This window comes from Pygocentrus nattereri, chromosome 23 (assembly GCF_015220715.1).
Source record: "Pygocentrus nattereri isolate fPygNat1 chromosome 23, fPygNat1.pri, whole genome shotgun sequence".
NCBI classification, from domain to species: Eukaryota; Metazoa; Chordata; class Actinopteri; order Characiformes; family Serrasalmidae; genus Pygocentrus; species Pygocentrus nattereri.
In genome coordinates this window covers 28,912,491-28,927,057 of record NC_051233.1, presented here as the reverse complement: position 1 = coordinate 28,927,057, position 14,567 = coordinate 28,912,491, and the positions used below count along the sequence as shown (strand labels likewise).

The window sequence follows — 14,567 nt, the reverse complement described above, 5'->3', positions numbered from 1 at the left end:
GAAACTTCCTTCACATTAATAGAAACATCTTTCTGACATTTACATCCTTCAGAAAATAATAAAGAAGCAAACAAAAATATACATTTCAAACCCTGTATGCATATTGCATTACATTACTCGTTTAACATGACGTCACCACACACTCAATGTAATGAACTCTCATTATCAAAGGTCTAAATAAACCTTATTTATTCAAATCATGAACTCTATTTATGTAAAGTATTTATTACATCAACTATTTATTATTAAAGGGTAGTATATTCTCATAGGGCTACACTGCTTTTCACAAAACTGGCAGAATTTACTGCACAAAGGAGAACATTCTGTATAATTCTGTTGTTTGCATGTTCTAGTGATGATCTACAAGCTTCAAAAGTAACAAGACACCTGCCCTCATAATATTATAGCTGAAATAAGGAATATAAATGTGTATGTAATTAAAAGCCATTAGCGCTCCTCTGCCCCTGATCTCTCATCTGATTGGTCTTCTTAAAGCACAGACACTGTATACATCATGTAATAAATGGTATTAAAACAGAGCTGTGCAGTACACCTAGCTGGCATGCTAGCTTAGTTAGTTAACTTGCCTACAGCATCACAGTTTGTGTGCAGAACTTCACAAAGTGGATAAAAAGAAGAGAGAGAGGTGGAGCTGAGAGGAAAAGAGAATAACTAATCAAGCAACAGAGCCACAGGTCAGTCTTCAGCATCCTCTACTCACCTGACCACTTAGCTAGGCTGCTAGACCTAAGTTTACCTCCATCAAGAAAAATATCACATTAATCCACCATAACATGATGTCTGTTAAGTTTTTATATTCCAACTAACCATTTTCATTAACGATGGCACGTTCAGCAAAAATACATCTGATTAAAAACAGGACCCAACAGAACCGGATTCAATCATGTGGAATGTTTTCTTACATTTGTAGTTTACTAATTTTTTTTTAATTAATATTTTAGAGACATTACGGGCAACTTGGGGAATATTATTACATCATACATGCAGAAATGTTAATACATTTAAAGGATTAAGGACATCATTGAGCTTTAACTGCACATGTCCAAGTATTTAAAACATCATATGGAATGGATTATTATTTCTACCGGAATGTCTAAGTGACTGATCTGATTATGGTTCTACATAGTCATACATGATATACATTTTAAGTGCATCATCATTTTTATTGTAAACAGACAATAAAAGGCATCAGTTATTTATCTTGGCAGCAAGTGCTCATTTGCTCCAGAAACACTACCATTATAATAAATAAAAATTAACAAATGAAAAATCCATTGTGATTTGATGTGTGTTAGCTCAAGCATCTAAATCTCTCCCAAAGGAATGTACACAGGAGTGTCCTTTGGAAGGGAGCAGGTTTGCACCATTGCAGAGTTTAAAATGTTTTACTTTAATGTGGTAATAGAATTGAATAGAATATCATGTAAAAATAACAAAATATTTTATTTGTGTATTTAAGCTAATTGAATGGTGTGGCTACCATGAAAATAATGTGCAATTATTTCTGTAAAACACTGGCTGTGTGGCCTAAATTATTATAGTAAAAAGAGGTAACTGGTCTTACACCATGTTCCTGCAATGTCTTTTCATGTAAAAAGAATAGTCCTGTTTTTGTTTGTACAGTCGTGTGTAAAAGTTTGGGTTCATTACTTCAGAATGGTTTAAGCTACAGCCATAATACACATCAGAACACTCAGCAGACCCAGCCCTCCCTAGCCACCTTGACAGGAGCATCAAAAAACACCAATAATTCTCATATTGCAATCCTGCTCCAAAATCACCAAAAACCCACTTATTACCAGTATGTTGTATCTCTGCTTTTAGCCTTCATAGTATAAACTAAGAGTTAAAAATAACAAATTGCACATCAGATCACTCAGCAGACCCAACTAACCAGATTGAAAACCCAGCTCTAACCAACCCACATCCAGAAATCCAGTGCCAAACTCCACTGAAAAACCTGCTATTAGGTTACTGATTTAGCCTTGATATGTCAACAAAAGGGCTAAAAGAGTGACCCAATTCACCACCATTCAAATCCTACATTTATGTCTAAATCTAAATTTTGAGTTTAAATCTCCACAGCAGGTGTACGTCCTCGAACAACTTCTCATGTCCCAAACAGTCCTCTGATAAGCTTTGACTGAGTTTAGTGCAAACATTTACAGCTAAATGCAGATAATGACCACAGAAATAGTCAGACTGAGGCACATATAAGCCCATGTGCTCTACATGCAATGTCCACATACAGAACCTCTGCAGTTTCTATGCCGAGAGCAGAGAGGGGGTGGAGTAACGCAAAACAAGAGTTCCAATCCACTAGACTGAATGCACTTAAATCTTCACAGGCACTTAAACACATTTTAACAGATAAATAATAAAAATATGATGAAATATTGTTGAAATATAAATGAATAATATAACAAATAAATAACAGTAAATATGATTAACATTGTCTTAAGTTAAAAATATTTAGCTCTCTTAATTTACATTAATTTTGAGCATTAAAAATCTGATATTAAATATGCAAATCAGATAAGGGGAATGATTGGGATCATCTTAAGGCCATGAGACAAAGAGTCGTTTCAATACAAAGAAGCGAGGGGACAAGGTGAGTGTGTGTTACCACTTCTCAAATAACAAAGGAAAATAACATGTTTTGAAAAATCAAAAACATGGCCACCTTATGCTCATCATTTATTTGTACTCAATAATAAACAATATCATGAACCTCAATCAGAATTGTAACATTTTCAGCTCACAGATACTCCAGACTAACAATTTCTGAAAAGGAATATGTAACAAGACAGAACGACACAGACGTTCGTGGGTAAAAGTAGAACGAGAGGCTTTACTGATAAACACAATCCAAAATCCAAAGTCCATAAACGAGCATAGGTCAGATCCAAAAAGGCCAAAAAACACAGAAGCATAAACATAAAGGCAAACAATAAAAAAAAGGGTCAGGCAAAAAGTCAAGTCAAAAACAGAGCAAGAAGTCAGAACCAGAATAACAAAATCGATAAGAATGCTCATTAGCTGTATAGACAGAAGCAATACCTTGCAAAGAACCTACCTAGCTGCAGGTGGACATGATCAGTACTCTGGAGAGCTAAAGTGCTGATTGGAGCATGAAAGCGAGGCAGGAGTCATGTGGTTTCCCAGGGAGTTCTGGGAGAAGGAGTCCAAAAAGACCCCAGAGACAAAGGGAATCGTGACAGAGGCGACAGTTATTTTTCAAAATCTGTATAAGCAAAATTATTTTTTGTAGGTGTTGGGTTTTTTAAAATATTGCCAAATACATAAAGATATCAAAATGCTGTTAGCACTAACCCTTACATGTCAAAAAATGGCATACATGATTAGCTCAGAGTCTCCTGAAAATAACAGCATATGACGTGTGATGATCTCAGCTTAATGCTTTATTTTTGTAATTGTAATTGTCCAAAATACCAAAAATTGTGTGCAAAATGAAACTAGAGTTCTGAGAGTGAATACATTATCCTCTACAGAGAACAGACTTCTGCAGGTTTTAATGCACAGTCACTGTTTATTTGCTGATTCTGTGACACATGGCAACTGCAGCTACCTTTAAAGTTAAAAAATGGACCATTTTATTGGTCAGAGCTTATGCTCCCTTTAAAATACCCAGCCATTTTATAGATTTCTGGAGCTATAAGATCAGATCCTCTGTACTATAAAGGATTAAATACAGTATAGCACTCTGGACTTTGAATCCAGCGATCCGAGTTGACATTGTAATCTGTGGTGAGAATAGAGAGCAGGTGGAAGAGAATCTGCAGAGGTGGAGGTTTGCACTGGAGAGGAGAGGAATGAAGGTCAGTAGAGACAAGACGGAATACATGTGTGTGAATGAGAGGGAGGCAGGTGGAAAGGTGATGATGCAAGGAGTAGAGGTCGTAAAGGTGGATGACTTCAAATATCTTGGGTCAACCATCCAGAGCAATGGACAGTGCAGAAAAGAGGTGAAGAAGAGGGAGCAGGCAGGATGGAGTGGGTGGAGACACAGGGCTGATGTGTGACAGAAGGATAGCAGCAAGAGTAAAGGGAAGGTTTACAAGACAGTAGTGCGTCCTGCTATGATGTCTGGTTTGGAGACTGTGGCTCTGTCTAAAAGACAGGAGGCTGAGCTGGAGGTGGCGGTGATGAAGATGCTGAGATTTTCGTTGGGAGTGACAAGTCTGGACAAGATTAGAAATGAGCAGATCAGAGGGACAGTGAAGGTGGAGCAGTTTGGAGATAAAGCCAGAGAGGCCAGGTTGAGATGGTTTGGACATGTGTTGAGGAGGAATAGTGGATATATTGGTCAAAGAATGTTGGAGATGGAGCTGCCAGGCAGAAGGAGAAGAGGTAGACCTCAGAGAAGGTTTATGGATGTAGTGAAGGTGGACATGGAGATGGTTGGTGTAAAAGTAGAGGAGGCAGTGGATAGGGCAAGATGGAGGCAGATGATCCGCTGTGGCGACCCCTAAAGGGAGCAGCCGAAAGAAGAAGAAGATTTTAAAGCTACAGAGCTGAAAAATGAAATCATTCTCTTTTCCCCCCGTGATTCACAGTGAACATGGAGGAGAGCTCAGATAAATCTTTGGTGGGAGGATCATTCAGATCACGAACAGCAGATTTTTATGCATCAGCACATTCCATAGACTCATCTCACACCTCTGGAAATGGATCTTTAAGATCCATTCCTGAATCTCTGCACTTGGAAAGGTCTAATAGCTTGAGAGAACCACCAACCAGTGAGTATGACACATTTTACACATTTACTCATGTTGTTATTACTTTTTTAGTACTTTTTAATGCCCTGCAATGGACTGGCGACCTGTCTAGGGTGTATCCTGCCTTCCGTCCAATGACAGCTGGGATAGGTTCCAGCACCCCCCGTAACCCTGAAGGAGAAGCGGCTTAGAACATGTGTGTGTGTGTGTGTGTGTGTGTGTGTTACTGTTTAAGCAAAATTGTAAAATCTTGAAAAGACACTCAATGTTATAGAGGGAATGAGTAGAAACAGCTTCAGAGTGAAAAGGTTTCATAATGGAATCTCTCAAGATGAGGACTCCACATGGTGCACAACTGCAGCTACCTTTAAAATAAAAACCGGAGCCAGCACTGTTACATACCTTTACCACACCCAGAAAATATCAACTAAATATAAGCCAGCATTTTTCTGTCTGTTCTTTAGTTGGTTAAACTTAGACAGTAATTAAATAAAGGATGTTTGAAGGTGATGATCCTTCCTGGATCGGGGCCTTGTCATGGAGGAAGGGCTTGTGTGGTCTAGGGATCTTCAGAGCTGTCATTGGGAGCAATATGCTCCTGGGCAAACAGGTCTGGAGTGAAGACCCAGACTAACACGATCCAAGAACCCACCATGAAAAATGGGCACAGGATACCGTCTACACTGCCTGGGATACAGTCACCGGGGCCTACCCCTGGAGCCAGGCCTGGGAATAGTGTCCTCCGTCCAGCACCTGGTGGCCGGGCAGCCCATGTAATCCAGGCAGGCTCAGCCCAAAGAGGCAACGTGTGGTACCATGTGGGCCCACCACCCGCAAGGTCCAGCATGGGGGAGCAGTGCAGTGGTGCACATGCAGTGGGAGATTGCAGGGGGCCCTTGCAGCAGAAACTGGCTCTTGGCACATGCAATGTAACCTCACTAGGGGGGAAGGAGATGGAGCTTGTTTGGGAGGTTGAGAGGTACCAACTAGATATAGTTGGGCTCCACCCACAGTGTTGGCTCTGGAACCAAACTCCTTGATAGGGGTTGGTCCCTCTCCTATTTAGGGGTTGCACAGAGGTGCCGGGCGGGTGTGAGATACTCACGAGTTCCCTGCTGGCGGCTGTGCAGTTGGAGTTTGTCCCAGTGGACAAGAGGGTCTCCTCAATGCGAATTAAAATCGCAGAGAGGAAAACTCTGACTGTTGTGTGTGCTTACGCACCAAACAGGTTAGAGTATTCAGCCTTCTTGGAGCGAGCGGGTGGGGTTCTGGAAAGGCTCCCACCTACAGACTCCGTAGTCTTACTGGGGGACTTCAATGCTCATGTTGGAAATGACTGGGAGACCTGGAGAGGCGTGATTGGGAAGAACGGCCTGCACGATCTAAACCTGAATGGTGAATTGTTATTGGACTTCTGTGCCAGGCATGGATTGTCCATAACAAACACCAAGTTCAAACACAAGGATGTTCATAAGGATGTTCATGAGGGAGCAGTCATGAGCTGGAGGTTAGGGAACTGAGTATGACACATTTTACACATTTACTCATGTTGTTATTACTTTTTTATTACTTTTTAATGCCCTGCAATGGACTGGTGACCTGTCTAGGGTGTATCCTGCTGGGTGTATCCCTGTAACCGGAAGGTTGCCGGTTTGATCCCCAGTGCCGACAGTCCATGACTGAGGTGTTCTTGAGCAAGACATCTAACCCCCAATTGCTCCCCGAGCGCAGTGGATAGGGCTGGCCACCGTTCCGGGCAAGTGTGCTCACTGCCCCCTAGAGTGTGTGTATTCCCTAGTGTGTATGTGTTTCACTTCACAGATGGGTTAAATGCAGAAGTGGAATTCCCCATTTGTGGGATTAAAAATAAAGTATCACTTACATGGTACCAGAGCTCCTTGGGTCAGAGGTCAATGATCCACTTTGTTGTCATTTCATCTGACTTGGGATCATATGTTCTGGACTCTTGGGTAAAGAGAGGTGCTGAGCCGTCAACTGTGGTATCACACTGCTCAGCCTCTCTGGGAAAGTCTATGCCAAGGTGCTGGAAAGGAGACTCCGACTGATAGTTGAACCTCAGATTGAGGAAGAACAATGCGGATTCGGTCCTGGCCGTGGAACAGTGGACCAGCTTTTCACCCTCTCGTGGATTGTTCAGGGACATGGGAGCTTGCCAACCCAGTCTACATGTGTTTTGTGGATTTGGAGAGGGCTTACGACCGGGTTCCCTGAGATATCCTGGGGGAGGTCCTCTGGGAGTATGGAGTACCGGGGCTACTACTCCAGGCCATCCGATCTCTGTATTCCCAGAGCGAGAGCTGTGTTCGTATACTCAGCATTATGTCCGACCCTTTCAATGTTAACATTGGGTTCCGGCAGGGTTGTGCCCTGTCTCTACTCCTATTCATGATAGGAGGGCATCATGTGTGGAGTCCGGAGGGTGGCATCTCTGCTATTTGCAGACAATGTTGTTCTTTTGGCTGAATCACATGGATGCCTCCAGCACTCACTGGAGCAATTTGCAGCTGAGTGTGAAGTGGTTGGTATGTGGATCAGCACCTCCAAATCCAGGTCGGAGTCAATGGTCTTAGCTCGGAAAAGGATGGCATGCCCACTCCAGGTAAGGGGAAAGGACTTCCCCCAGATGGAGGAGTTTAAGTATCTTGGGGTCTTGTTCATGAGTGATGGAAAGAGGGATCGTAAGATTGGCCGCAGGCTGGGAGAGGTGGCAGCAGTAATGCTGTACCGGACTGTAGTGGTGAAAAGGGAGCTGAGCCATAAGGCAAAGCTCTCTGTTTACTGGTCGGTCTACATCCTGACTCTCACCCATGGTCATGAGCTGTGGGTAATGACCGAAAGAATGAGATTGCGAATACAAGTGGCGGAAATGAGCTTTCTTCACAGGGTGGCAGGCTACACTCTATTTGATAGGGTGAGGAGCTCGGCCATCTGGGAGGTGCTCGGAGTAGAACCACTACTCCTCTGCATTGAGAGGAGCCAGCAGAGGTGGTTCATGCATCTGGTTCGGATGCCCTCTGGACGCCTCCCGGTGGGGGTGTACTAGGCACAGCCTACCGGGATAAGACCCCTGGGTCGTCCTAGGACCCGCTGGAGGGATTACATCTCGAAGTTGGCCTGGAAGCGGCTTGGGGTCCCTGGGAATGAGCTGGAGGAAGTTACGGGGGACAGGGTCATCTGGGATTTTCTGCTCTCCCAACTGCTACTGCGACCCTGTCTGGTTTAAGCGGTTAACGACAATGATGATGATGATGATGATGATGATGATGATGATGATGATGATGATAAATGAAGGCCAGTGAGTGAAAAACTGAACCATGTTCCTTTCCTCATTCTTTACAGTGAGCAGAGAGAAGAGCTCAGATAAATCTTCTGTAGGAGGATCATTTAGATCACGATTAGGACCATCACGATCATCAACACGATCTAAAGACTCATCTCACAGCTCTGGATTTGGTTCTTTAACATCTATTCCTGAATCTCTGCATTTGGAAAGGTCTGATAGCATGAGAGAACCACTAACCAGTGAGTTTTGCACTTTTACATTTTTAAACTGATGTTATGTTTTTAATTAACAATAATAATAATTTCTTCTTTTTAAAAGTGGACAGTTTATGTTGTATATAAATCTTTTCGTTTAGCAAATGGCCTGCATAGTGTTTTTCACCCATTGTACAATAAAAGCACTTACAATTGACTGGGGGCGGATCTAGCCGGGCAGAAATTTCCTGCAACTACTTTTGGCAAAAGTGGCATCTTGTGACAGTCTATGGAGATTGTATGGTTATAAATTTGTTTTCACACACCTGCGAGCCATAGGTGTGGCTGATGTACCTGAACTCAATAGTTAGGAGGGTAGTTCACATACTTTTGGTCATATAGTGTAGCTGAAATTATGTAGTTTTGAATATAGTAAAGCACAATTTCCCAGCCATGCCCCAGAAGAAAGACAGCTGCCATCTGTTATCATGGCTAAAGATAGTCCCTTTGCCTGCTGAGCTATGTTGTCATGTGCTTTCTAAATACTTGTAGAAGAAGAAAGTATTTGCAATATCTTGCAAACAAAACATTGTATAATAAAAAGGTTTTTTTAATGGTGGATTTATTTATAACCTGATATATACTGTAGCTGAAATGATTAAAAAAAAAAGGTGAATGATGTAAGTGTCTTAAGACTTTGGTCACTCAAGCCACTTCATACTCTGGTTACATTTGCTTGCCAGTTATGCTCAGATCACATGGTGCCTTTCATGCTTAATTAAAAGTTTACATTAGAATCTATTTAATAAATGATTCATGTTATCCCAATCTAGACCTTATGTTACACTTTTTCATTCCCTGTTTTCTTTATTATCCTTTCTAGTGAGTAAAGAGAAGTCAGATACCTGGTCTCTGGGAAGTTCTGCATATGGCTCTTTCAGATCTCGATCAGGACCTGACTCTGATTCTGTTTATGGATCAGCACGTTCCAGTGTCTCAGCCCACAGCAGCAGATCTTTACCGGCAATTCCCAAATCTGTTCAAAAACCAAAAGGAAAAGTTCAGTTTCCAAAAATTGGAAAATTTTTCAGACTCTCGTCCAGCAAAGAAGACAATGAGGATACAGCTGCAGTGGAACATAAACTGAAAAAGTGAGCTGTTGTTTAACAGTGGTAGAACATATTTTTTGTTTTTTAGTATCTGTGTATAGTTGATCACAATGAGAATATAATCTCTTCCACATCACTGAAATGAACCCTAACCTGGTGGTTAATTGGCAACAGGTCAGTAACATGATTGGGTATAAAAAGAGCATCTCAGAGAGGCTGAGTCTTTCAGAAGTAATGATGCGGGATGGGTTTGCCTCCCTGTGAATGACTGCACAATCAAATATAACAATTCAAGAATAACATCTCAATATAAAATAGCAAAGGCCCATTAATGCTGAACGATGTATACAACCCCAATTCCAATGAAGTTGGGACGTTGTGTAAAACATAAATAAAAACAGAATACAATGATTTGCAAATCCTTTTCAACCTATATTCAATTGAATACACTACAAAGACAAGATATTTAATGTTCAAACTGATAAACTTTATTGTTTTTTGAAAATATTCACTCATTTTGAATTTGATGCCTGCAACACGTTCCAAAGAAGTTGGGACAGGGGCAACAAAAGACTGTGAAAGATTCAAGATTCAAGAGTTTTATTGTCATGTGCACAGCAGAACAGGCAGTTGCACTGTACAATGAAATTCTTACTTTGCTCTTCCTCCATTCACCATATATACTCTTAAGAGAATAAAAAAAAAGAAAATATAAGAATAACTTTAAAAAACAGTAGTAAAAGGTAAAAGCAAAAAAGTGTACAGCATGTGCAAAGTTGAAATACAATTAAAGTTACACGTGCGTATGTACAAGTAAGTGGAGCAGCTGTTCATAAAGTGCATCAAGTGACAGATGAAAACAGATATAAACAGTAAACAGTAAACAATATTACTCTGTGCAGTAATAGATGTAAACAATATTGTTCTAACAGCAGCAGTACAGTGCAGATAAGGTGCAGTTGTTGAGTGCCAGGTTAAATCAGTTCAGAATGGGAAGGGGGGAGGAGGTAGTTAGTGAGGTGTTCACCAGCCTGATGGCCTGTGAATAGAAACTGTTGGTCCGTCTAGTTGTCCTGGACTTTACACTCCTGTAACGTCTGCCTGAAGGTAGGAGTGTGAAGAGTCTGTGCTGGGGGTGTGTGCTGTCCCTGATGATGTTTTGTGCCCTTCTAATGACCCTGGTGTGATAAATGTCCTGTAGTGTGGGGAAGGCTGCTCCTGAGATGGACTGGGCAGTTTTGATTACACGCTGGAGAGCCTTCCTGAATAAAGCCACCTTTATTCACCAAGCCTGCTAATAACTGCCCTGAGGTTCAGTCTCAGAACAGATCCGCTGCTGGAGGATGCTGCCAAGCTCTAGTGGCCTCAAACGGGGGCAGTAGGTTTGGGATGCCTCTGGGTGCTGCTACTCAACACAGGTCCATGCATAAACATAGACCTCTGGGTGCTGCTACTCAACACAGGTCCATGCATAAACATAGACCTCTGGGTGCTGCTACTCGACACAGGTCCATGCATACACATAGACACCACTGTTTTTGTGCTGACACCTTCCTATGTAATACACATCACCCATCAAATGTTTGGAGATGCCTGCATGTTCAAAATGTTTTTAATATAAATATCAGAAATGGTTTTGTTCTTTGCAATAAATTAAAATACTGAACAGAAAGCTGTTTAGATCTTGAAAATTTGATAATAGGCCTACCTTGATAAAAAATACTTAATTCTGCACATTTGATTCACTTGTTGCAATGTTAGCACTCATGAGACACTTTGCTTAGTATGAAGCTGAGTATGACCCAAAACAATATGAGTTTGTTGCTCTGAGGCAACATTATGCAACAGAGGGTTAAAATGTGCAGAAACAGAGGATGTCGTAACGTGTCATTTCACCAGGGGTGCACAAACTTTCACACAGGACAGCGTATTTACTTTTACAAAGTTTCAGCCTATACAGTAGTTTTGTAGATCAGAGGCTGATTTACTTGAATATTCCATCTCCCAGAAATGAATGCAAGGGTGCAACGTCCAGTCAGACGCTGATTTTGCTTACCCCTCCCCCGTCCAACGACTTGTTTTTGTTGATTTTCTAAGAGTAAATAAGTCAACACATCCCCACAGAGAATGCAACCACATGTGTGATTTTTTCTGTAAATTTACTGCTCAATTTCTATTTTTTTAGTTTAGTTTAACATAACAAAATCTAAAATATTAATCAATCAATCAATCAATCAACCTTTATTTTGACTCGGAAGTACATTGAGGGCAACCCTCATTTTCAGTGTAGCCGAGCATTTACAAAAAACAGGGAGTGACCTGACAAAGAAAATAATAACTATATTTAATCATTTTCAATTAAAAGAAAATTTTAAATAACAGTGAATAAAAGGCCAACTGTTTTTCTTGTTTTGTTTTGTTTTTTAACCATATGTTTTGTGCCACCACTTTTGGGGGTGTGGTGCCACCCCTGCTGCAGTTAATGTATCTCTCTATCTATCTACCATGTAGAGTCAACAATTTGAGTTTTGGGGTTTTGGTAAAGGAGAGAGCTTTCAGTTTAACTAAAATAGGTGATACATTCTTCATCCTCCTGCTTGAATGATTTGTTTATCTTTTGGCCATTTTCTTTTTTGTAATCCTGCAGATCCATAGTAAAACTGAACATGGCAATGAGAATCTGGTCAGTCCTATTCTGGTTTCAGAGGTGTTTGAGTTCTCATTTTAATTAGTTTTCTCATTTAATTAGTTTTAATAAAAGCTGATAATAAGTTTTTTTTTCTTTGTGGTGTTTTTAATGTCTGAAGGTTTGAGATTTGTCCAGTATCTTATGCACTCTGAATCAGAGGGTTTGAATAGTGTTATAGTAGTAGACTTTGGAATGCCCAGCTACGCTTTAGCAGAAGGAGGGAGCTGCCATCCGTTTTCATGACTATGGAGAGAAGCTCGTCATAATGTGCTTCATAAAAGCTTACAGAAGAAAAAATCTGCAACATCTTGCAAACAATACAGCATATGCAATCAATAAACTGAAATTTATTTATACAGTGGTATGCAAAAGCACCCCTGATAATTTTCATGATTTGCCTTTATAAATCATTGGTTGTTCGGATCAGCAATGTCAGTTAAATATATCATATAGCAGACGAACACAGTGATATTTGAGAAGTGAAATGAAGTTTATAGGATTTACAGAAAGTATGCAATAATTATTTAAACAAAATTAGGCAGGTGAATAAGTTTGGGCACCCTTGATGTTTTATTGATTTGAATACATTTAGCACTAATTATTGGAACACAAAATTTGTTTTGTAAGCTCAGTGACCCTTGACCTACATACACAGGTGAATCCAATTATGAGAAAGGGTTAAGGTGGCCAATTGCAAGTGTTTCTCCTCTTTGCATCTTCTCTGAAGAGTGGCAACATGGGAGCCTCAAAACAGCTCTCAAATGACCCGAAAACAAAGATTGTTCAATATCATGGTTTATCGGAAGGATACAAAAAGCTATCTCAGAGATTTCATCTGTCAGTTTCCACTGTGAGGAACATTGAGGATATGGAAGACCACAGGCACAGTTCTAGTTAAGGTCCAAAGTGGCAGGCCATGTAAAATCGCAGATTGGCAGAGGCGAAGGATGGTGAGAACAGCCATAGTTAACCCACAGACCAGCTCCAAAGACCTACAACATCATCTTGCTGCAGATGGTGTCACTGTGCATCGTTCAACTATTCAGTGCACTTTGCACAAGGAGAGGCTGTATGGGAGAGTAATGCAGAAGAAGCCTTTTCTGAGCACAAGAGTCACTTGAGGTATGCTAAAGCACATTTGGACAAGCCAGCTTCATTTTGGAATAAGGTGCTGTGGACTGATGAAACTAAAATTGAGTTATTTGGACATAACAAGGGGCGGTATGCATGGCGGATAAAAAAAAAAGTTTTCAAATAATAAGACAGACAAAAGAAATTTGTGAATAGTAGCTAATACTGACACTGAGAAATCAGCAAGCTTTATACTTAAATGAAGGAAATATGGCACACTTTCACCACATTTCACTTTCAGTCTCCATACTTGGGCCTATTTTATGTTTAAATTAAAGTTTAAGTTTAATCAAATGTAGATAACTATTCTTAATTATAGGTTGTATCCCAGCAAGTAAAATCATCTTAAATCTAGTGAATATATCTAATATTTCTCATTTAGAGATGTCAGTATTATATGATTGATCAGTATACAGATGCCAACTATAGGGGGACTGTTCCATCCCCCCTCTTCCAAAACTAAAGAAAGGGAGGAAGTGCTGTTCATTTGCTTTCAGCTCACCTGCATTGATCGCTATTTGAAAGAGGTTTGATATTTGGACAAAATCTATGGGCTTTCCTATTCTGTTTGCACCAGGAGGCTACTGAGAGATCCTGTTATGTACGTATTGCTCTATATCCATAGCAAAGGGCAAACATAGGGACATATATATTGTACATAAAGAGGCTTTTTTGGAATGTGTTGGCGTGTACTATTAGCTATACATTGCAAATCTAAGGCTGATATTATATGTTGCTGAGATATACATATAACTAGTCTATTTTACATACCTTGTGTGACAAAATGTGTCACAAAGTGTACGCAAGCTAGCGCTACAATATTAAATTCATGTTTATGGGAAAGCACTGGCTTTGATGCATTGTAGAAAATCTGCTGGGGGCAGCACAGGTGTGTTTAGCATGTGCCATATAGAATTACAATTACAAATTGGCCATTATTATTATGTTTTTTTTTCTATGTCAGACCATTGATGACAATAGAATCTCATCCACATTACCAAATTGAACCCACACCTTCATTCAGAGCCAAAGTTTCTTCTAAGGAACACTCAGGTGGACCAGAAACTTATCATTACTTTGTTTCCTTTGCTTCTTCCTTTGCTCCATTGTTGAGCTGATCACGGTGATCAGAATTGCGGTTATCAAAATACAGCAGCTTCTTTACTCTTTCTGAGCTAATTAACTAATCAACAAACTCTTTCTGAGTTGAACTGGGTGTGTTAGAGCAGGGAACCAGCATGCAGGACCAGGATCAAGAACCACTGGACTAAAATGCTGGTGTTATTGCTCTCGGACATGTCCTATTAGTTTCTCTCTGAAAGTCTGAGTTCCTCTACACACATCCATCCACATTTCCTAAGAACTGTAGAATAAACGCCA

At 40.5% G+C, this 14,567-nt stretch overlaps 1 protein-coding gene across 1 annotated transcript in view; it reads left to right on the top strand.

Moving 5' to 3' along the window:
- LOC108437020 overlaps positions 1-9,704 on the top strand; it is a 59,536-nt gene extending 49,832 nt beyond the window's left edge. Inside the window, 3 exon segments of the mRNA XM_037533705.1 lie at positions 4,599-4,781; positions 8,121-8,303; positions 9,142-9,704. Of these exon segments, the coding sequence (XP_037389602.1) occupies positions 4,599-4,781; positions 8,121-8,303; positions 9,142-9,413 (638 nt within the window). The 3' untranslated portion in view covers positions 9,414-9,704.
- Positions 9,705-14,567: the final 4,863 nt, after the last annotated feature.